Genomic DNA, 21,162 nt, shown 5'->3' on the forward strand with positions numbered 1-21,162 from the left:
TGGTGAAAGCAAATGTCGATCTTGACCGGGTGCCACTACTTGGCTTGCGACATGGGTTTGCTTCGAGTGGCGCGGCCGCCCTGAGCAATGCTACCATTGCCATTGTTGCGGGACATCACACACACCGGCTGTTTATCCTCGCTGCTCATCGAAGCAATGACCTGCTGCACTTAGTAGAAAGCCTAAAACAATCGAGGTCAGACCAGGCCTTACGAATGAGTCAGTGTTGTGTCCGAAATAGAGGTAAACGCCATGCGTAGTCTTCTTGACAGCAACAATGCCGATCGCAGCTTGACATTTGCTTCCACGAACACCGGGATGGCCTGAACCAGCCATGTCAGCAAGATCAGGTGGAAAAGGTGGGAGTTGATTACCCATGAAGTCGGATGCGATCATAGAGCTCATTGCTTCCTCCTCGGTAACATCCTCGAATGTGCCGTCGTTGTGTTTCTTCTGGCTGTAGTAGATCCGCATAGCGCACGTATGCGCGGCCATCGTAGTCGCAATATGTTCGCCAGTTCCCGAAGTCACGGCTGCGACGCTGGTCTTCTCTGGATCATTGGGGTCAGCAGGGATTATACTTGTGCCAACTCCCACGAGTGCCGCAGGTCCGATACGACCGGAGTGCTTCATCCCGATGCCGCCAGAAGACGAGCCGGCCGCAATATTGCCCCAGCTATCCACAGCAATGGCCCCCACAGTATCGCTGACATAGTCCATCACCTCCGCAGGCTGGCTAACAGTGGCCTCAGAGGTTTCGGACGACGGTCCACTGAGATCCACAGCGGAAGTGCAAGGCCCTCCATCCATGTACCTGCCATCCCTAAGTGCAGAAGCATCGGAAAGTGTGCGGGTTGGTTCCACTGGGGATAGACTTGCAGTGGTACAGGTCAAACGTGGGTCTGCAGGCTCCGAGTAACCGGGAACCACAGCGCTGGGCGCAGGCAAAGCGGGAAGACGAGGACTGGAAGCGTTGGCCAATTGGGCAGGGTTGAAAGGAATGGGACGGCGATAACAAGTCTGGTACGGGACATAGTTCCCCAGCTTGGTCCTTTCCTTGTGCTCGGCGGCTTGTAGCTCCTGCTGCCAGCGACGCCATCTTTCTTTTGCAGACGGAGCCACGAGAGCATCAGGAGGCAGGACCACCAGTCCCTGATCATAGGCGAAGTCCCTTGCACCTCGTCCAATCAGGAAATTTGGCGGCACACGAGCAAGGGTTAATGGCTTTCCTGACGTATTTAAGATGCTTCGTGCCACCATGATGGGATTTTTCACTTCTGCAGAATGGCATTAGCCTGGCGCTTAAACCAGTGAGAAAGATTACTTACGGGACACAGCTCCGACTGCGCCGCTTCGCCCGAGATGATTGACAATCGTAGCATCGCACTCGACCTCTCCATCAATTGTCAGGTTACTGCCATAGCCAGCATTGGTGATTTCAGTGTCCTCCAGATACATGATGGCCATTTCGACCGCCTCTACAGCCGTTCCACCATTGCGCAGAACGGCCATTCCTGATCGCGCGGCCCTGCTCCAGGTTAGAATGGCTTCGAGACAGGTAAAGTGCGGGAACGAAGATTGGTTGCCAACTTACTTTTCACATGCCTGCAGATGTAGATGTTCGTTCTGCACACTGTGGAAGCCAGCGCCGGCATGGACATAAATGGTTGCAATGCCTCCTCCACCAGCCCCACCACTCTTGTTGGAGGACATGGTTAAGAGGTGCCTCGCAATGAATGCTGGAATGAGACGCGGCCGCGTGATGGGCTTGACTGAGTGGAGACCTGGCAGACAGGAAGGTGTTTTGCGTGTCACACTGACCGTAAGGACAGGCGGATGATCAGAGTGTCTGAGCACCAGTCACAGCGGTCAATTGACTGAGTTTTAGAGTCCTCAGCTTAAGAGAAGCGCAAAGTTGGAGGATGCAGGAAAGTAAAAGAACACGGCGCCCCTCAGGTTGAGCGTGTTTTGAACTTCACTGCGCCGGGCTAAGCAAGTGTTGTGCGATTGGCCACGATTATGGAAGCGAGCAAAAGTGAATCGAAATGCAGCCGCAGAAGAACGCACAGCCGCAGTCGTGAGGGGGAGCGCAGCCGCAATGACCAGAGGGTGGTGGAGTTGTGGTTGTAGTTCGACCTGTCTCTCTCTATGAATACAGTATACGAATGATGGAAGAAAGAAAGCATATGTCACCGGACAAAGAATAAACAATCAGTACTGATAGACAGAGGACTTTAGGGAGTCATATAGGACAGAGTTGAAGAAGGTAGATGTGGTTGGAGACATGATCGTTGGGTGGTTGGAGTAGTAGATGGAAGACGTTCCTTCCTTATAGCAAAGGACGATTTATGGGGGGCAGCAGTTGCCCTTCAAGACTGTACTGTACTTCTTCTTTGCAATTGCTTTCAATGACAGCTGTTCCATTGTCTTGTCAGAAATATCCATAGCGAGATTGATTGATTATTTTTTTTTGTTTTGTTTTTGTTCAAGAGGACATACACAAATTCCAATGGCGGAGAGGCAAAGGAACACCATGGAAGATGAATTGATGGAAGATAAAGATCGATGCATGGATAAACTACTCACTACACACTAACTACTCCCAACACGTGCCGTTCTGCCAGCCATGGTGTTGCCCGCCCTCCCGGTCCGTTCCCTCTTCTGCTCCTGCTGCTCCCCTCCATTCATCCCCTCCCCAATTCAATCCCCCATCTTAATTCCCCCATTCTCCGATTGTTGTTTCTCTTTCTTTCTCCTCCCCCGCTGTTCCCCTTCTGCTGATCTCTTTGGAGGGTCAGCTTCTCTTTATCTACCTTTCTACGGACACATTCCGTCAATTCCCTCCTACCCAACACCTTTCGTCCGCGACCTGATAGTAAGGGGGAGTGCGTCTACTCCACATCATCCGTCATGGCTTCCCAAACTCCGGCCGTTGTCATGGACAAGTGAGTCGCCCAACAACCCCCCCTTTTGTTCTTCGATCACATCATTGTAGCTGACCATGGGCTTTCACTGCTCAGCGGAACTGGTTACTCCAAGCTTGGTAAGCCTCCTTCCCCGCTATCATTCCAGCTACGCCTACTGCCTACCCCACGGAGCTCTAGGCTGACAAGTCACCAGGTTTCGCCGGTAACGACTCGCCGTCCTTCGTCTTTCCCACCGCAATTGCTACCAAGGCGGGCGCCGGAAGTGCTGCAGGCTCCGCCCCCGGCCGACCTCCCGTCGCGAACAAGCCATCTTTCCTGGCCGGTGGTGGTGGTGGGGCAAGCTCGCACTTGTCCACGAAGCGTGGTACGGAGGACTTGGACTACTTCATTGGCGACGAGGCTCTGGCAGCGGCCAACGGCCCCGGTTACGCGATCAATTATCCCATCCGTCATGGTCAGATTGAGAACTGGGACCACATGGAGCGGTTCTGGTCCAATTCCATCTTCAAGTACCTGCGCGTGGAGCCGGAGGACCACTACTTCCTCCTCACCGAACCCGTACGCTACCAACTACCCCGTGCCAATGCGACAGCAGGAGATCAGTTCACTAACATCCAAACTTACACCAGCCCTTGAACCCCCCCGAAAACCGTGAGAACACCGCCGAGATCATGTTCGAGTCGTTCAACTGCGCCGGTCTCTACATCGCCGTCCAAGCCGTGCTGGCTCTCGCTGCCTCCTGGACCTCGTCGAAGGTCACCGATCGATCGCTGACCGGAACCGTCATCGACTCGGGTGATGGTGTCACGCATGTTATCCCCGTCGCAGAGGGCTACGTCATCGGTTCCTCGATTAAGAGCATCCCCATCGCCGGTCGCGATATCACCTACTTCGTCCAGAGTCTGCTCCGTGACCGCGGTGAGCCGGATAGCAGCTTGAAGACCGCCGAGAAGGTCAAGGAGGAATACTGCTACGTGTGCCCCGACATCGTGAAGGAGTTCGCACGCTACGACCGGGAGCCCGACCGCTTCCTCAAACACACCGTGACCGCCCCCAACGGCCGGAGTGTGAGCATCGACGTCGGCTACGAGCGCTTCTTGGCCCCTGAGATCTTCTTCAACCCGGAAATCTACTCCTCCGACTTCCTGACGCCCTTGCCCAACGTCGTCGACGGCGTGATCCAGTCCTCTCCCATCGACGTCCGGAGAGGCCTCTATAAGAACATCGTCCTCTCCGGTGGATCCACTCTGTACAAGGACTTCGGCCGCCGTCTACAGCGGGACATCCGGCACCTGGTAGACGCCCGCATTCGCGCCTCGGAGGCCCGCAGCGGCGGCGCGCGGAGCGGTGGTCTGGACGTGGCGGTCGTCACGCACAAGCGACAGCGCCACGGCCCGTGGTTCGGCGGTAGCTTGTTGGGCCAGACGCCCGAGTTCCGCAGCTACTGCCACACCAAGGCCGAGTACGACGAGATCGGCCCCAGTATCGTCCGTCGGTTTGCTCTCCTGGGTGGGCCCGGCAGTGCTTAGGGTGATGTTGTGTCTTTCTCTGTCTCTCTGTGTGATTGGCGTGTGAGATATCGTGCTCTGTTCTACTTTGTCCATAGTCTTTTCTCTTCTTCATGATTGTGAAACCAAACAAAAGGCTTCTATAGTAACCCGGCCGGAGAAAGGCTGTTCTCGACACACAAAACACAAGAGACACACATGATCTTAGACTGCAGGGCTTCCGAACCAGTCATTCACTCCAGCAATCAATGTATATAATATGGATGTAAAATGTAGATGCAATCACTTCCCAAGCAAATACACAATTTCTCCGTAAACAAAGAACCCCAGATCGTGAAGTGTAATTCAAATACTCTATTTTCAAATCCCCCCAAATCCCGAAGGCAACCCCAAACAACGCCAATACTAGAATATAATGTATATAACACAAGAAAGGAAGTTTTTTTCATTCATCAACACTCCCGCACTCCCCACTAGCCCCAGCCTGCCACCACGACCACCACCACCGGAGCCTCTTTTCCAAAAGAGAAAAAAAACTAGGTCGAACCCCCCGGAATCGGCACACGATTTAGGACCGCCACACCCTCAACATGGCCCGTCTGGGGGAAAAAGTCGAAGCCGCGGATGCTCTCGATCTCGTAGCGGATCTTCTTCTCGGCGCTGCCCTGGACCATGACGCCGACGTCGCGGGCCTGGGTGTGGACGTTGCAGGAGACGTAGACGACGCGGCGGGGCCCGTAGGCGAGCAGCTGGCGGAGGAAGTCGTCGCTGCAGCCCTTGCGGGGCGGGTCGATGACCAGCAGGGTCTGGTCGGCCGGGTAGGGGACGTCCTTGAAGAGGACGGCGGCGTCGGCGGCGGCGAAGCCGGTGTTGGGGAGGCGGTTGGCGCGGGCGTTCTGGCGGGCGGAGAGGATGGAGTCGCCGGCGACGTCGACGCCCAGGCTGGATTTGAACAGCGGGGAGAGGGTGATGGTGAAGAGGCCGGAGCCGGAGTAGGCGTCGAGGAGGTATTTGATTTGTTGTTGGGGTTGGGGTTGGGGTTCGTCGGTGGTTGAGGGGGAGGGGGAGGAGGAGGAGGGGGAAGGTGCTGGCGGCGCCAGGGCGTGTTGGCGGATGTAGTCGGTGAAGCCGGTGAGGATGGAGTTGTTGTTCTGGAAGAAGGCGCCCGCTTTGTTGGTGAAGACGTAGTCGTCGACGTACTCGACCGTCGTGGCGTTGGGGTTGGTCACGCACCGCTTCTCCTCGGTGTAGGCGTCGGTCTCGGTGCGGATCAGGTCCTCGGAGTAGTCGTTGATGTGGTTCAGGTCGTCGGTGCGCGGCCACTCGCTCTTCTCGCGGTCGGCCTCGTTCTTCGGGGTGCGCGAGGTGGACTCGCGGAGCAGGAGGGTCGCGCCCTGCGTGTACGTGGAGATCCGCTCGGCCACGCGCTTGCGCTCGCTCTTGAGCCCCTGGCGCACGATGTCCGTGCCCAGCGGGCAGTCTTCGATGTCCAGGTCGGTGCGCCGGTTCTTGTAGGTGAAGCCGATGGGCGGGACCTCGGTGTGGCGCGGGGCCGAGGCGCCCTTGTTGCGGCGGCGGAAGCTGCCCGGGGGCGCGGCGAAATGGGGGGTGAGTTTGGTGCGGTAGCCGTATTGCAGCGGCGAGGGGAAGGTGTCGCCGATGGCGGGGATCAGTTCGGGGATGAGGCCGGAGAAGTTGGCGAAGGCTTTCTCGACGATGCGCTTCTTGTGCGCCAGCTGGTCCTCGTAGGACATCATCTGGAGCTGGCACCCGGAGCACTTCCCGAAGTACTGGCAGCCGATGCCGGCATCGTTGCGCTGGGAGCCAGGCTCAACAACCTTGACGAAGTCCGTAATACTGTATTTTAGCGAGGGGAAGTGGCGCACGACCTTGACCAGCACTTTATCCCCGGGGACGCTGAAAGGCACCACGTAGACGTGGGTTTGGTCCTCCGACAATGCCAGACCATCTCCCGTCGAAGATATCTCGGCGATCTGGACTTCGAGCTCGGTGAAGGGCTCGGGCAAGGTTGGCTCCGGGGGGGTCAGGTACTCGACCTCGACCTCGACCTCCGTAGCGGGTTTGTGTTTGCGGATGAGCGCATCGATATCGGCCTGGAGGACCTCGTCGAAGCCTTGGCGCTTCTCATCGCGGAGCTGCTGCTTGCGCTTCTTGGGCGGGTTGGCGGGTTTCTTGGGTGGTTCCTGCATTCTTTGAACCACGAAGTCCAATCGTCGATTAATATCTGCAGAAAGACCAGTGTGGATCAGACGGGGAGTCTGGAGGGTGAACTGAGACGGGAGTCTGGGTGAGAGCAGGCGCAAGGACCGCAATGCAAACATCTATAGATCCTGAAATTTCCCACGTCGATCAGCAAACCCACAATGAAAGGATGTTTAGAGAAATTCGCGGGGGGCAGTTGTGGAAAAGTGGGAAATTGTAGAAGTTGGGGAAAGGTAAGTATTGGAAATGGAAAAGGGAAAAAAAGTGAGTGAGCAGGAAAAGGCGGGCGCGGATTGGTTGGATTCGGCCCGCTGAGAATTTCGCCGGAGTTTCTGTTTCTCTCCAGTCTCACTCTCTCAATCTTCAATTCCCCTTCAGTCACCGCGGACTTGCCTCCAGCTACCACCTTCTCAACTCCTCCTCCCCCCCTCTCCCCACCCACCCACTCTCTCTCCCTCTCTCTTCTCTCTAAAGCTCTCAATTGGCCTCTGCTGGCCAGAGAGCTTTCTTTCTTTTCTCACCGTCCACCATGAGTTTCACTCGTCCCGCCCGATGCATGCTATGCAACTTCACGCGAGCAGCCTCGGCGGCTCCTCGCGTCCCTCGTCGCCAATTCCACCCTTCTCCCTTCCGCCTTAACGACCAGAAGCCAACAGACTCTGCCGTCCCCGTTGCTGCCGAGACCCCGAAGACGAACAAGGAGGCGGTCGTCAAGCAGAGGCTGCAGGAGATCACGCGGAATATGAAGCCGGAGAGCCTGCGGCCGTACACGGAGGAGGAGCTGGCCCAGCTGCGGGAGGTGTACAGCGCGGCGCAAATGGCGGCGATCGAGGCCGGCGAGGCGACGATCGACCCCAAGGACTTCGCGGAGCAGTTCGCCGTTCGCACGGATCCGATGCGGCTGAAGTACCTGGACGACTTCTCGCACGTCGAGCCGGGAGTCGACAAGCACATGCGGGCCCCGGAGAGCCACGCGGACCCCAACCAGAAGTTGAAGAACACGGAGGACTTCATGCAGGACTTCGCCAAGTACATCCAGGAGATGCCGCGCGACATGGACTCGGCCCACTTCGTCCGGTGGGCGGAGACCACTCGGCTGACCAAGGGCAAGGAGGAGGCCGAACGTAGCCCGCACACTTCGCTGGCGCCGGACTTCTTCCAGGAGGGCGACAAGCTGCGCGTGCCGGAGGACGAGGGCAAGGAGGGGTTAGTCCGGGATGAAAACGTCCATCGGCCCGCCATTTCGTTGGAGGGCATTTCGCCGCCGTTGGCGCAATTGATCCAGTCTACGGGCCTTTCTCAAGACTACATCAAGAACCTTTTCACCAAGTCGCTGGTCTTCCATTCGGTCACCAACCAGACGCGTCTGGGTAAAGTCCAGCGGTTCTACTGCCTGGCGGTCGCCGGCAACCGCGACGGCCTGCTGGGATTGGGCGAGGCCAAGTCCTTCGAAGCCGCCGATGCTATCGAGCAAGCGAAGTACCGTGCGATCCGGAATATGCGGCCCATTCTGCGGTACGAGCAGCGCACCATCTACGGCGATGTGACGGCCAAGGTTGGTGCTATGGATCTGAAGTTGATGACTCGTCCTCCGGGTATGTTTTCTCCGCCCCCCCCCCCCCCCTGTATTTGTGTCATGTGCTAACACGGGACTAGGCTTTGGACTTCGCTGCCAATCCCTCATCTACGAGATGTGTATTGCCGCCGGTATCTCCGATCTCGCTGCTCGGGTCAACCGGTCCCGAAACAAGATGAACACCGTGAAGGCCGCCTACGAGGCGCTCTTGGCGCAGCGTAACCCGGAGGATGTTGCCCGTGCCCGGGGGAAGAAGATGGTCGATGTGCGCAAGGTGTACTACTCTGGACGGGTGTTTTGATTTGTTTCTCGCATTTGCCGGTTTCTGGTTGCGCCATGGCGGTGGTGTAAATAATGGTTTTTCCTTATGGTGTACTTTGTATCTCTCTCTCTCTTCAGTCAACCTGTATTTGTATCCAGCCTATGTTCGGTTATGATAGAACTGAGATAACCCGTTCCTTGTCTCCACCCGAAGTGAGAGTCAGTATCCTCAATCCATCAATCCACAGCACCGAACCCATTAAAAAAAAGCAGGGGTATATCAAAAACAACAAATAACAAGCCGATAAACAACAAACTCCGAGCCATTGCACCACCCAACCCAACCCATACTCCAAACCCCCCAACAACAAACCCCACAAACACAAAACCATGAACAGACTCAACCCTCCCTAGCTATACTCCTGCCCCCTCTCTTTGATCAAAAGGCAAAACAATCAAAACCGTCCCAAAAGACTAACATCCTGCCCCTGCCCATGCCCATGCCCCTCATCATAATACCCATACCCCTGCTCCCCCAGCTCCCCCAGCTCCCCCTCATCATACCCCATCGCATCCCCAAACCCCTGCCCCTCCTGCCCCTGCCCAAACTGCTGCTGCTGCTGCCCCTCAGACTCATTGATCATCTGCTGCTGTAACACAATACTATACACACTCGCCTTCAGCAGCGTGCACACGGTGGCGGTCTTCCGCTCGAGATGGCGGAGGCCATCGAGGGTCATTGAAGCGGGGGAGCCGGCGAGGTCGGCGAGTTTGGTGGAGAGCTTTGCCCCTCTCATCCCATTAGCGTTTGGTTCCTTTTTGAATGGGGGAGTGGGGGGTGGGAGTGTATCGAGGGCATAGACATAGGCTTGAGCTATGCGCCTCAAGGTAGGGCCAAGGAGGGAGGGGAGGAAGGAAGGAAAAACCCACCGCGTTCACGTTCCCGAGGAGCCGGGCGTACTCGTCGAGGACTTCCTGCTCTAGATCTGTGACGAGGGGGTTGGAGGGGTTGAGGAGGGGGTTGCTGCTGCTGCTGGTAGTGGTGGATGTCTTCGGATTGGTATGGTCTTCTTCGGCGGGGGAGGGGTCGTCCTTGATGCTGACGCTGACGCTGGTGGTGTCGGGGGTGGTGAGGTCGTCGAGGTGGGACATTCTTTGATTTTTGCGAGGTGGTTTCCTGGGCGGGGGGTTCATGGAGTGTAGATGGTTTTGGGCTGTAGGCTGCAAGTTATGATTGTAGGTGGAATCAATTGGTCGAGTACGGAGAGAAGCAAATGGTTTAGTTATGAGTCGTGTGGTTGGAATTGAAGGTCCTTCGGGTTCAACAATGGTTTGCTTTGTTTGGGGGGGGGGGGGGGGTTGAGCCTGGAGGGCGGCGGGAACTAATTGGTTTGGTAGTAGAATTGTATCACCGGGCATGCATGGCAACACCGTAGGTTAAGTTAGCTTAACCTTCCACCGCTTTGGGGCGGGGGTGCATAGAAGTAAACACCTCCTTCTAGCTGACTGACTTCGGCATCTGAATGATGAAGATCCACGGCTCCTCTAATACATATTGCAGTGCTAGTCGGATTTCCTATATATAAACAAAGAAAGGAACAACAAGAGTCCAGGGAACTCAATCGAGATGAGTTGACCTTAACTAGCCAAACTATACTACCCATCTCCACCCCCCACTTATTTGCCGATTCAGCATAAGGCACCTTAACTGACTGGGCTTATCTATCCAGCGATCTATATCTATCCTGCGGCATACCATTTCTATCAATTTATATAGCTAGGAAAGGTAGCACACCAGGCTACACGATGTAACTGCCGCCCCGCGGCTCATATGGCTGCCAGAAGCAAGAATAAAGTCACCACATACCACCCATCTCTACATTAATCACAATACCAACGCTGATACATAGATTCTTTCATATACTGGTAGCATGTATCATTTCCCTCAAGGCACCGGGCCTCTTGGGGTACCGCAACAAAAGCCGCGAACTGAAAAAGGTCGGCTGGGTCTTCCCAAGCAATGCACCCGCCGCCGACCGGCTCAAAGGGAGGAAAAAGTGTTTTGGTACGATACAACCTAGATCGCAAACGCCGTCTTCTGCAATGGTGACAATATAAAACCACAATAAAAAAGGCAGGCGAAATCACATCGCTGCAACACCCAGCAAGAAAGCAAAAGATCCCGAGAATGGCCATGCATATAATATGCGCAAATGCCATCTATTTACCTGATCATCAGCATGATTCAATTAACACCCCATAAATTAAATCCCGGAAGAAAAGAACCAGTACTCCGGGTAATGACTGTATGAAAGTCGGAAATGGTGAACTCCAATAGGTCTTCGTCTTAATGCGTCATGGTCGTGACAGAGCCCAAGCAGTCCGCGGTCTGCCTAAACTCGTTCCTCTGCCGTCTTTAGACGGAGCAGAGAGCATCCATCCCAGCAACACTGTGGAATCACTCTACATATCCCCGTCATGGTGGAGAGTGACGCTGTTGAACTCTTCAAACGGATCCGCGACTTCGGCATTAGGTGTAGCCAGACCTGAATCCATGGGGACCCCCTTCATCTTCATCGGTTGGCTGCCTCCGATGTCGACACTGGCACTCTCCTTGACGTTGCGGAAGTTAAGGGTGTCTGTGCCTCGGCTTTGGTGTGGGATCATTGGGGGCTTCATGTGGCGAATGAGTGCCCATTGCGTCTGTCGGAAGAAAGGATGTGTCTTGACATCTGAGGCACCAGCCCGAGCTCCGAGACGTTTTGTCTCATCCTTGATCAGCAACTTCCGAATCAGGGACTTGCAAAGGCTACGCATATGTTAGCATCGAGAATATGACAGCCAGGATCAGTGCAATCTTACTTGGAGATCTGCTGAGCCCCAGAGTGTTCAGGGAAAGGCACTTCATCCCGCAGGATATTGCCAAAGGTGGCATTCCTGTTCTTGCCCTTGAAAGGCGTCGTTCCGTACAGCATCTCGTAGATCAGAATGCCCAGAGTCCACCAGTCGACCGCACTGGTATGTCCGCAGCCTTTGATGACCTCTGGAGCGATATATTCTTCCGTACCCACAAAAGAGTTCGTCCGAAAATCGGCAATACATGACTTCGTGTCGATGGTTGGTAAAGACGTTGTCGAATTGCCACTCCGGGCCGGAATCATGGTAGGTGCACCGCCCGGTCCGGACTGCTTGGACAAATCGAAGTCAGACAACATTATGTGGCCTGACTGATGGAGGAGGATGTCTAAAATACGTCATTGTGAGACAAATTTATGCAGTAATCCTGAGGGGCGACTTACTTTCAGGTTTCAAATCGCGGTAGATGAATCCCATCAGGTGAAGATACTCCAGAGCAGCGGTCACTTCCGCAGCGTAGAAACGGGCGGCGTCTTCCGAAATGCATTTTCCTGGCCGAGTTTGCAGAGCTAGAGCAACCAATTAGCACCTTGCCCTGACGGTCATCTCTACTCGACATACCTCTAAAAAATTCACCGCCACTGCAATACTCCATGCAGAGATAGAGATAGTCCTCGGACTGGAAAGAGTGATAGAGCGTGACAATGAACGGGTGATTGCTAGTGGCCAAGATTTCCTGCTCCGCCAACGCACGCTTGATCTTGTTACGCTTGATCATTTCCTTCTTGCTCAGCACTAGTCAAGTCAGTCAGCAAAATCTCTGCGATTTCTCGCGTAGGCGCGCACCTTTCATAGCATAGAGTCGGCTGGTCTTCTTCTCCCGGACCAAATACACCTTGCCCACATCACCCTTGCCGATCAGCTTGATCTTGTCGAAGCTGCCTGGACCGACCTCCACATTCCGCACCTTAATCGAGTTGGAGCTGTATGTTCGGCGAAATGCAACGGAGTCTCGGATCTGGCCAGGAGTGGGGATCTTGCCGTCAGCCCCGAGTGTCGGCACAGCAAGGTTGATTTCTTGCTCTTCAGACACCTCAATTGTCGTCACTTTAGGAACAAGACTACTCGATCCCACCGGCAAGGGCTCCTGGTCCTGCTCGGCGGTTTGCGGCCGTTCATCAGCCTGGCCGCGGGCAAACAGACCCTGCGCATTGGGCGCCGAAGCGACACGGCGGAGTTTGCGAGCCAGCTCTTCCTTGTTGGCGGTGGTTGCTTGCTCGGCCGCGGAGACGCCTTCGACCTGTAACTCGGGGGTATCTGGTGGAGAAGAGGGAATGGATCCATCATTACGATGCTGCAAGGACGGCTGTCCTTGGTGTTGGAAGTATGGGTTCGCGGTTGCGGTGGGCGAGACGCCTTCGTCTAATGGGTTTCCTTCACTGGCGACGGTGGTCGAGCGATTGCGACCAATGGTAGGGAGAAATCGGGACTGTCTGAAGGTGGATTTGGATTCGTGTTTGCCAGGTGACGAGGAGAGGTTGCTGGTTTCATGACTCCGATCGCTGCCGCTGTGGTGGCTAGCATGGGAGACATTACTGCTGGAGCTGTTGATGCGGAAGAAATTTCGAATCTTGGTGGGAAAATGACTTGAATCGTTTGAATGTTGTTTCTTGGAGGCCAGCGACAGGCTCGGGAAGTTGCCGCGTTTCTCGTTCGTCACCGAGGACGGACTGGAAGCGAAAAGTTGCGTCATGGCCGAAGACTGGTGCCTGGAAAGGACCCGAGGACTTGTCCGGATGGTCCAGAAGGCCCAGATAGAGGATGGGTTGTGCGAGATGGAGTAAGAACGGAGAGGAGGTGGACAAGAACAAGTGAACAGGAACACAAAGATGGAGAGAGGAAGAGTTGCGACGGGAGGACGAGGACCCAGCGACGGGCCAGAAGCCGCGGGGGAGAGAGGGAGGGAAGGCGGTGCTAATCACTGGGTGTGGGTGGTGGGTGGGCGAACGAACTAAACGGGTTTCGCACCGGAAACTTGGAATGGGGACGCAGTGCCAGTGCCAGTGCCAGTTCCAGCCCGGGAATGATGAGGGGAGGGGAGCCTTGACCCGACAACACGGTCGACAACAGTCCGACCGCGACGAAGACGAAGAATGTGTGAAATTAGCCACGAATTGGAGCAGGGGTTGTGGCCGTATGGTGCGAACAGTAGGATGAAACAGAGGTATCACGGAAGGAAAAATTGGATGGGATAACTAACAAGAGCAGAGGGAAAGTGATAACTAGAGAGATAGCATAGAAAGAGGCAAAAGAGGAGACAAGAGAAACGATGGCAGACCAGACAGACAGCAGATGGAATGGGGATGAACGGTTGGTAGTGATAGTAAAAAAGTGGAGACAGAAAGAAGAGACAGACGGAAGGTGGAGGGAGAGAAGAGATGGAACAGTCCGTCCATAGTTAGTTAGCTTACCTAAAGTGAAGTCAGCCCCGGCTGGAGGCGGCGTTGATACACTCACTCATCCTCATCCTCATACGTAACCATACAGTCTTTGAACCGCCACTATCGGAGCCAACTGGAAACTAAACCAACATTAGTGACATTAGTCAATCAACTCATTTCAAACGATTAGGGAACCATCCATCGCACCTGTCATTAATGCTGAGAAAGAATATGATATGCACTTTTGTCCTTCGATAGTTACTCAGTACTTAACAAGTTCAAGACACCAGAGTAAGTTACTACTAGTCCAAATAATGGATTGAACCAGTCTCACCGTGGCTATGCCACTAGTTTCCAATTACTCAAGTACCACCGTAAACATTCACTTGCCACTTCTTTCCAATCCCTCTCTCCTCTTTCCCTCTTTGCCTCAGTTATTGGTCCATACAATAATAGACCCCATGAATTCCAACCAGAACTGGAACAGCCCTTCTGGACTTTTCCATACCGTATACTCCGTAGTCAAGCCATGGAGAACCACCGTCACCCTCAGGTTCGAGCCAGATGATGACCGTTCGCACCAATCCTTCCAACCCATAGAATCAATCGCGCACTGTGTCACCAGCCAGGAACGAACATCCATCCCCTCCCCCTCCCCCCCACACACATCCGACTCTCCTCCGCCGGTCATTCTTGGCAGAACATCGCCTACCTGCCGGCCTGCCAGCCGGGTTCGATTTATTTATATATTGTTATATTTTTTTTGGTCCTTTACGAATTATAACCACTACCGCCATAAGACTACCTAGTACGCTTCTCTCATCCACATAAGACTTTCCTTTCAGCCCGAATCAACACACACAAAAGAAAAAAAACCACCGAAAAAAAGCATGAAACCCAGTTACAGGGCGCGTTTCACTCCTCTAGCTCGCCTTGCCCAGGCCCTATCTACCTAACTACCCTATCTGGTCCGTCTCGTCACGTCTCGATGGATGATCGTTAATAACTCAGGGCTGTCGCACTTAGTCTAGAAACTCGTAAATTCCGGTCCTGTAAATCCGACCGACCAGTACTGGGCTCCCATTTATTTTTTCTTCTTCTTTTTTTTGGTTGCGGGGTTCGTTTCGTTCATAGTTCCTTGGGATAAGTTCCCTGGGGTGTGGGGGGAAGAAGGAGCGCAAAAAAACGCACCGCCTTACGCAAGGGAGGAGCTTCTCGGCCCTCCCAGCCCATAACTTGGGATTATTAGTACTGTACTCTGCGGAGTACCGGTAGGATCACCTAAGATTCTGATGTTGGAATCCATATTGTCGATCTCGTCATTGGAAAAAATGACATCTCCTACAACTGCTACATTCTGAGCTGGAAATAAATCCACTTTCTGTACGGAGTACTCCGTAAACCTCACATGAGCCCTTGAACTTGACATATCATACGGAGTACCACCGGGAAGCATATTTCCAGGCTCCAGTGTCAATCCTCAATCGCAACCACGTAAAATCGAGCAATCACACTTGCATTGTGAATCTGCAGCCCATGACGACAGAATTGCTCGAAGCAGTGGAACAAATTAAACATGCCATAGCTAATCGGAGGGCCTTTTGCAGATACCAGTCATACAATGTTAAAATCATAAAAGAAGAGCAGACGCCAAACCTCCCTCTCCAAGACTGGCTGTGGGCATGAAACAGTTTCAACTTCAACCTCACCGCTAATCCGCCCCCAGCCACTGTCTTCCACCATGTCTCACCAGGTCGTAACAAAGGAGCAACTTCACTCAAATCAACACTGCAATCTCCAGGAAAGATGAATCAAGTAGAGCGCCTAGCCCAGGCCTCCACTCAAGCAACATTCTTCAGCGCTAGGTTCCCATCCCTCTATCTGGCTTGTACCACAGATTGTCTTTCTGTTTGTGATCATGGAGTTGGTGCGGCTGCCACTCGCTGTTAACCTCATGTCCAGTCATCGGAGCCGCCCTGCTCTTTCTAGGCACATCTTCCACGCGAGCAAAATGAGGCAGGATGCCATGTGCATGAACATTCTGGGGAACTGCCAAGGCCATCGACTTTGGTCCAGCCAGACCGCGATCTTTTATCAAGCACGGTGCAAGGAGCGGCGAGAAGGAATGCTTCACACTCTCCACATTGCTCCGTTGTCTAGACTGTAGAGGGTCGTCTGCAAGGGCAGGGCCGCTCCGTCTGTGCGCCGTCCTGGGATTGCCTATACCACCAGAGCCAGACATAAGGGCGAGCTGGGTCACGGAGTTGGGAATCTCGAAGAACGGGGTCGTAGGACGCTTCGCAGAACCGGCGCTCCTGTAACATATTCCCATCAGCGTTCTGCCACATTCAATCAGCAACATCATACCTTTCATGTGACAGGCCTCGCCTCTGTGTGCTCGCTTGACGACCAAACTCCGTCTTGTGGGAAATGTAGCTACGCGTTGACTTAGACCCTCGAGATTAATCGCTGGGAACGGAGACTGAAGCTTACTCTTTTTCATGCACAGTGGCCCACGAGTCTGTGGTCGAGACATAGGAAAGCATGGAGCGTGCATCTTCTTCCTCCACAGCAACAAAATGACTCTTCTCCACGTCTTCATGGCTCCGAGGCCGATTGCGATACCTGCGGGAGTCCCGGCTAGAGCGCTGCCTCAAGTAGTCTGGCCCTGAGAAATCAGCGGACTTGGATTTGAAAGGACCGGCTTTCTCACTCGATTGAGTCGTCACTCTCTGTTCCCTAATGGCATTGATAGCCGACGAGCTTGGTTGATAGTACCCACCGGAGGTCTGCTTGATGGGCTGCTCGGCGGCTAATTTCAAGTCCTGAAGCAGACCGTCAAGGGTGTCACCTTGCCGGGCGATCTTTCCCATCTGACGATATACCTGCAGAACCTCTGGAGGCAGATCCTTGGTACATGTTGTCCAAGAAGTCTCATTGGCTTTCGCACCTTGTGCTTTGTTGTCGGATGTAGTATCATTCTTAGGGTCTACGGGCGGTACCTTGATAGAGATTGGCCTCCTCGGTTTCAGTCTCTGTGACTGCGTGAGTGCTTTGTTGCTCGTATTTGCCTCTTGGAGCACCGATCCTGGAAGATGACCAAAATAATCAGTCGACCCTTGCCATGGCATCAATGGCATTGGTGTTGAACTCCCTGTCTCGTGACTGGACAGCTGTGGCAGAAATGCTGTTGCCAGGGACGGCATAGCGAACGTTGGGACTGTACTATCTGAGCTGGAAGTGCATATGGCTTGTCCGAATAAAGCTGGATGATTCGCAGCATTGCCAGCAAGATACATTCCAGTAGGAGGTGCTGATTCGGACATGCCAGCATGGCTGCCCAACGTGTTCATTCTGATCTTTGCAGAGGCATATTCGAGATGCTCTCTGTAAATGCGGACTGTATCCAATTCTTTCACCAGACCGACACGTTGCTCGACCAACAGCTTCTTAGTCTGAGGGTCTAGATCCCAGGTGTGCATCGCCATGTATCTGTCTAAGCGTGCAAGTTGAGCCGATAGGTTGTCATGCTCTTTGGTGGCATCATCGAGGGACTTCTGGTACAGGGGAGTCGACATCACCGCAGGTGTAACTTGCTGAGGCTGCATTCCCGCTTGCCCGTTGATGAGCTGATGCCAATGAATTGCTGTAGGCGTACAGGACATGCCATATCCCGAGTAAAACGGGCTCATTAAGGGCGTAGCACCTCCACTACTAGCCGTGCTGCCCGCCGAAAAGTCAGACGCCGTTGAAATTGTCGGATGCGGCTGGATTGAGGGAGCAAAAGTGGGTAATGGATTGGGGGTGCTCAGAATATCATACAGAGTCGGCTGCCAGATACATGGGCTTGCATAGTTCAACATCGGGAACCCCGGCGCAGCAGGTATATGATACTCCGGGGCCTGCATCTCAGGTTCCAGAAGCTGTTGGGTATCGGTCGGCCATGGCATAGCGAGCGAAGGGAGCAGTCCTGAAGGCCCTGCAGCAGAGAGAAGATTTGGTGTTTGTCCCAAAGTCTGCAGGTACGGATCAAAGCTCCCATATGGGGGAAAGATGCAATTCACAGGTACACCAGCAGACTGGGAACTATGTTTGGAAGCTCCGATGCCATTAGCCGTGTCCCTGGTAGGTAGAGTTTCCTGCTCGAGATTATTTTGATTCTCTGCTGCAGATACAACCGAGCATTTTCTGTCGTCGCCGACTTTCTGCTGCTGCTGGTACGTAGGCAGCTTCATCTTTGGGGGTGCCTCCATCGGAACGATTCGACCCCCGGCTGTGACGCGTTGATGCTTTGGGGATGTGTGTTCCTTGAGAAACTGCGCGAAACCGGAGTTGTTCTGTACACGATGGCTGCACGGTGGATCACTTGGCTGACGTGAGGTAGATCTCAAAGGAGGCTCGGGGGGTGCAGTTGTTCTTTCACTCTGACCCGAGAAATTTGACACGTTCTTTGACCGGTTGATGGATTGTTCGGACAACACGCTCGTGCTATGTTGGCGGAGCAAGTTGCCTACACAAGGTCGGACAGGGTCAGTCCAATTCACGGGTGGCCATGGCTCCTGGGGTATCTCTCTTGCTCCAGCACGCGAGAAGGACGTACTGCCAACCTCACTGAATCTGTTGACATCGATCCGTGCATTGGAGCGCATGCCCATAAGAGCAGAGATATCATATCTAGCCATGGCGGCCAGGATAAAAGAGGATAGGAGAGGAATGGAACAGAAATTAAGGGAAGTAGTAGGGTTGAATCTCGACAATGAATGGGCTCTGACGCGTTTCAAACAAGTGGTATGGGCTAGAACCAGAGGAAGGGGCAAGACTCAGAGATATTGATCGGGGTAGGTGATATGGTCAAGATTGGAGGTTGAGGTTGTTGTAAGATACGCACCTGCCAGAACACTGATTCTCTACGAATGGAAAGCGCGTCCGTCAATTGTGCGGTTAGAAATAACTCAAGAGCTTAGGGCCGATGTTAGAAAAGTTATAATCAAAGGATTAAGGTCTGAATGTCCCTGTGATAGCAGAGAGCCTGAGACAACAGGTGCGACCTAGCTCTCGCGTACAAGTGACAGACAGCTATGTTGAGGTCTACTTTTCATCCACAACGACAAGCTTTCGACAAGTCTTTTTGGAGAAAGTGTTGGCTACCGCCCTATAACAAACTGCAAATGTGAATATGCTATAGCTCACAACATAGAGCTGATATCAAAACCGAGACAAACTGGTAGGATGGAGTATATGTGTCTTCCCGCTGGCCTTTCCTTACTTCGAAGCTGATGCTTAGTAGCACTCAAGTGATTCTATTATAGAGATAAAAATCAAATCTATCTTTGTAGTGTACCAATAATCTATTGCTGCAGTCATGATAATAAACATGAAACTGACATCCTAACATTGACATTGGTCGGACGGAGAACCTCGATTTTTAAGTAACATAGAGACTAGTATCATGGTTTTTAGTTAATCTAGTTATTAGTAATTATTAATTATGCCCTCAGTAAACCAACATCAACGATTGCTTGTATTTTTACTTCTTGTCCATACCATAACGCCCGACCCAGGAAAACAACCCAAGCTTGAGTACTAGTAAACAAAAATCTCAACCAGCTCAAACCATCTTGATCACATATTCTCCCGCAGAGCTAGGTTCGAATCACTGGCCAACTTGATTCCTCCCTTGATGTCGGTGAGGTTCGACTTGTACCGTCGATTCATTCGAATGCCAAAGAACAAGAACCCAGCTGCGGCAACCATACCAATCACAACAAGGGTAACAATAGCGCCAATGACGCCTGCCACGCCAGGTGTTATACTGATGTTGTTCTTGCTACCCTTCTGAGCCGATGATGCATCAGCATCGTCGGCCTCCTCCAGAATCCCGGGACAGAACACCGCCGAGCTGGCGCCGCACTGGAGACACCACGCTTCGGTGGAGTTTAGGGCGAATTTGGTCAATTCCTCCTCAAACTCCGAGTACAAGACATTCGTGTTGCTGGGGCTGAGTCCGAACAGAGGATAGGGATGGAACTCTGCTTCGTCGTCGGTTCCGTTGCGCAAGAGGAACCGCACGTACAGTTGAGATGGATCGGGGTAGGTTGGGTAGGAGTCGCTCTCGAGACTAAAGAGTTCGAGGATGATCGATGCACCGAGCGCAGGTCGCGAGTAAAAGTTTGACTGCTGCGGGGATGGGAGCCGTAGGAGGGATGCGAGAGCCACCGCCGGCTCGGCGTTGCCGAAGAGGAAGGTCAATTTGCCGCTGTCGCCCCGGTTGTAGATGTTAGTGTTGAAGGCATCCAAGATACGAGACGCCATGGATCGGCCCGCCACAGCGCGAACATTGCCGCTCTGGATGGGACTGGAGGCTGTGGTATTGCCATTAGTCGCAAAGGTGTACTGGTCTGCGTACCAGTTGGCGAGCTTAATGTCGTCTTCGTTCAGGCTGCGGAGAAGCGATTCATTGTGCAAGTACTGGTACTGGAGGAATTCGGATATGGAAACAGCGTTGAGGTAATTGGCTGATGAGCGATCGAATGTGTCTCTCAAGGAGAACTCATACAGGCGGTTGTAGAACGCCCCCGATGTCTGAACCAGGTCTTGGGTCTCCGGGCTATTCCGGTACTCAAGGTCGGCAGTTTGATGCAACATGCAGTTCTGGTGGCCTGCAACGGTCACGGACTGGGGATCGTCGAGGCTCGCACTAACGACGCGGGAATACTGATATCCGCCCAAAGGTCCCGTAGTCACGGTGCCATTCGACATGAGGAAAATGGGATCAAAGAATTGAGCATCGTATGTCTCATTCAACGCCGGATAAAGTCCCTGCATGAAGGCTTGAGCGGATGCAATCACAGAGGGGTCCGTGGTGGCCAGGATATCGATGTCTTCGTCTGCAAGTACATAGGAGGAAATCCGTTCGATTCTTGTACTGGGACTAACGTCCGTTGAATGAATCGCAACATATCGATCACGGAAGGCCGATCCAGCAGAGTACAGCTCACTGGCGCCATAGGGCGTCACGACACTCTCACGAGGCAGCGCTGTCGGGACGCTGTCTCCGTGCAGTGTATAGGCAAAGACAGCCCAGACCTGTTCTTTCAGGTTTTGTGCCGATACTGGAGTAGTGGCTTGCAGCACTGCAGTAGCCAGAGCCAAGAGGATTTGGCGTGAGGACCACATCTTTCAGGCTGGGAGTTTGAATGAGTCTAGTAGTGTATATTGTTCATAGGATTGATGCTTTGGTCACTCACTCCAAGACTCCAACTGACAGAGCCGAAGGAAACGAGACGGGGCTGGGAGAACTCCACCATATATGCTGGGAACTTGGAATAGTCGTCCTGATGGAACAGTATCCTCCAGTGTACTATTTAACC

The 21,162-nt window shown here is 53.5% G+C and overlaps 8 protein-coding genes across 8 annotated transcripts; 2 read left to right on the forward strand and 6 right to left on the reverse strand.

Annotated features, from left to right (window-relative positions):
• Positions 1-35: 35 nt before the first annotated feature.
• Positions 36-1,713, reverse strand: BO72DRAFT_372264 (threonine aspartase 1; the record flags this gene model as incomplete). The annotated part of the gene is made up of 5 exons (XM_040941039.1): positions 36-161; positions 214-323; positions 375-1,277; positions 1,329-1,528; positions 1,595-1,713. 5 exons carry the CDS (start codon positions 1,711-1,713, stop codon positions 36-38), a joined length of 1,458 nt encoding a protein of 485 aa, XP_040803905.1.
• A 976-nt stretch (positions 1,714-2,689) lies between these two features.
• Positions 2,690-4,724, forward strand: BO72DRAFT_445718 (actin-related protein 3). The gene is made up of 4 exons (XM_040944123.1): positions 2,690-2,945; positions 3,021-3,043; positions 3,121-3,485; positions 3,557-4,724. The coding sequence occupies exons 1-4, from the start codon at positions 2,911-2,913 to the stop codon at positions 4,454-4,456; spliced, it is 1,323 nt and encodes a 440-aa protein (XP_040803906.1). The 5' UTR covers positions 2,690-2,910; the 3' UTR covers positions 4,457-4,724.
• Positions 4,725-4,971: 247 nt separating this feature from the next.
• BO72DRAFT_466533 (tRNA (uracil(54)-C(5))-methyltransferase) lies at positions 4,972-6,645 on the reverse strand (the record flags this gene model as incomplete). The annotated part of the gene is made up of 1 exon (XM_040946773.1): positions 4,972-6,645. The coding sequence occupies one exon, from the start codon at positions 6,643-6,645 to the stop codon at positions 4,972-4,974; it is 1,674 nt and encodes a 557-aa protein (XP_040803907.1).
• Positions 6,646-7,030: 385 nt separating this feature from the next.
• Positions 7,031-8,872, forward strand: BO72DRAFT_484173 (mitochondrial 37S ribosomal protein uS5m). The gene is made up of 2 exons (XM_040947841.1): positions 7,031-8,253; positions 8,315-8,872. Exons 1-2 carry the CDS (start codon positions 7,188-7,190, stop codon positions 8,533-8,535), a joined length of 1,287 nt encoding a protein of 428 aa, XP_040803908.1. The 5' UTR covers positions 7,031-7,187; the 3' UTR covers positions 8,536-8,872.
• A 352-nt stretch (positions 8,873-9,224) lies between these two features.
• On the reverse strand, positions 9,225-10,380 carry BO72DRAFT_23747 (uncharacterized protein). Its single transcript, XM_040939903.1, has one exon. The coding sequence runs from the start codon at positions 9,912-9,914 to the stop codon at positions 9,297-9,299; it is 618 nt and encodes a 205-aa protein (XP_040803909.1). The 5' UTR covers positions 9,915-10,380; the 3' UTR covers positions 9,225-9,296.
• Positions 10,381-10,836: 456 nt separating this feature from the next.
• On the reverse strand, positions 10,837-13,326 carry BO72DRAFT_23823 (putative serine/threonine protein kinase (Nrc-2)). The gene is made up of 5 exons (XM_040939907.1): positions 12,198-13,326; positions 11,973-12,146; positions 11,795-11,920; positions 11,358-11,739; positions 10,837-11,304 (listed from the first exon to the last, which is right to left on the reverse strand). Exons 1-5 carry the CDS (start codon positions 13,102-13,104, stop codon positions 10,959-10,961), a joined length of 1,935 nt encoding a protein of 644 aa, XP_040803910.1. The 5' UTR covers positions 13,105-13,326; the 3' UTR covers positions 10,837-10,958.
• Positions 13,327-15,155: 1,829 nt separating this feature from the next.
• On the reverse strand, positions 15,156-18,474 carry BO72DRAFT_504146 (uncharacterized protein; the record flags this gene model as incomplete). The annotated part of the gene is made up of 3 exons (XM_040949138.1): positions 15,156-16,193; positions 16,300-18,351; positions 18,400-18,474. 3 exons carry the CDS (start codon positions 18,472-18,474, stop codon positions 15,654-15,656), a joined length of 2,667 nt encoding a protein of 888 aa, XP_040803911.1. The 3' UTR covers positions 15,156-15,653.
• Positions 18,475-19,201: 727 nt separating this feature from the next.
• BO72DRAFT_23856 (uncharacterized protein) lies at positions 19,202-21,128 on the reverse strand. Its single transcript, XM_040939909.1, has one exon. It carries the CDS (start codon positions 20,966-20,968, stop codon positions 19,415-19,417), a length of 1,554 nt encoding a protein of 517 aa, XP_040803912.1. The 5' UTR covers positions 20,969-21,128; the 3' UTR covers positions 19,202-19,414.
• Between the last annotated feature and the right edge of the window lie 34 nt (positions 21,129-21,162).

Source organism: Aspergillus fijiensis, assembly GCF_003184825.1.
Source record: "Aspergillus fijiensis CBS 313.89 unplaced genomic scaffold BO72scaffold_11, whole genome shotgun sequence".
NCBI lineage: Eukaryota > Fungi > Ascomycota > Eurotiomycetes > Eurotiales > Aspergillaceae > Aspergillus > Aspergillus fijiensis.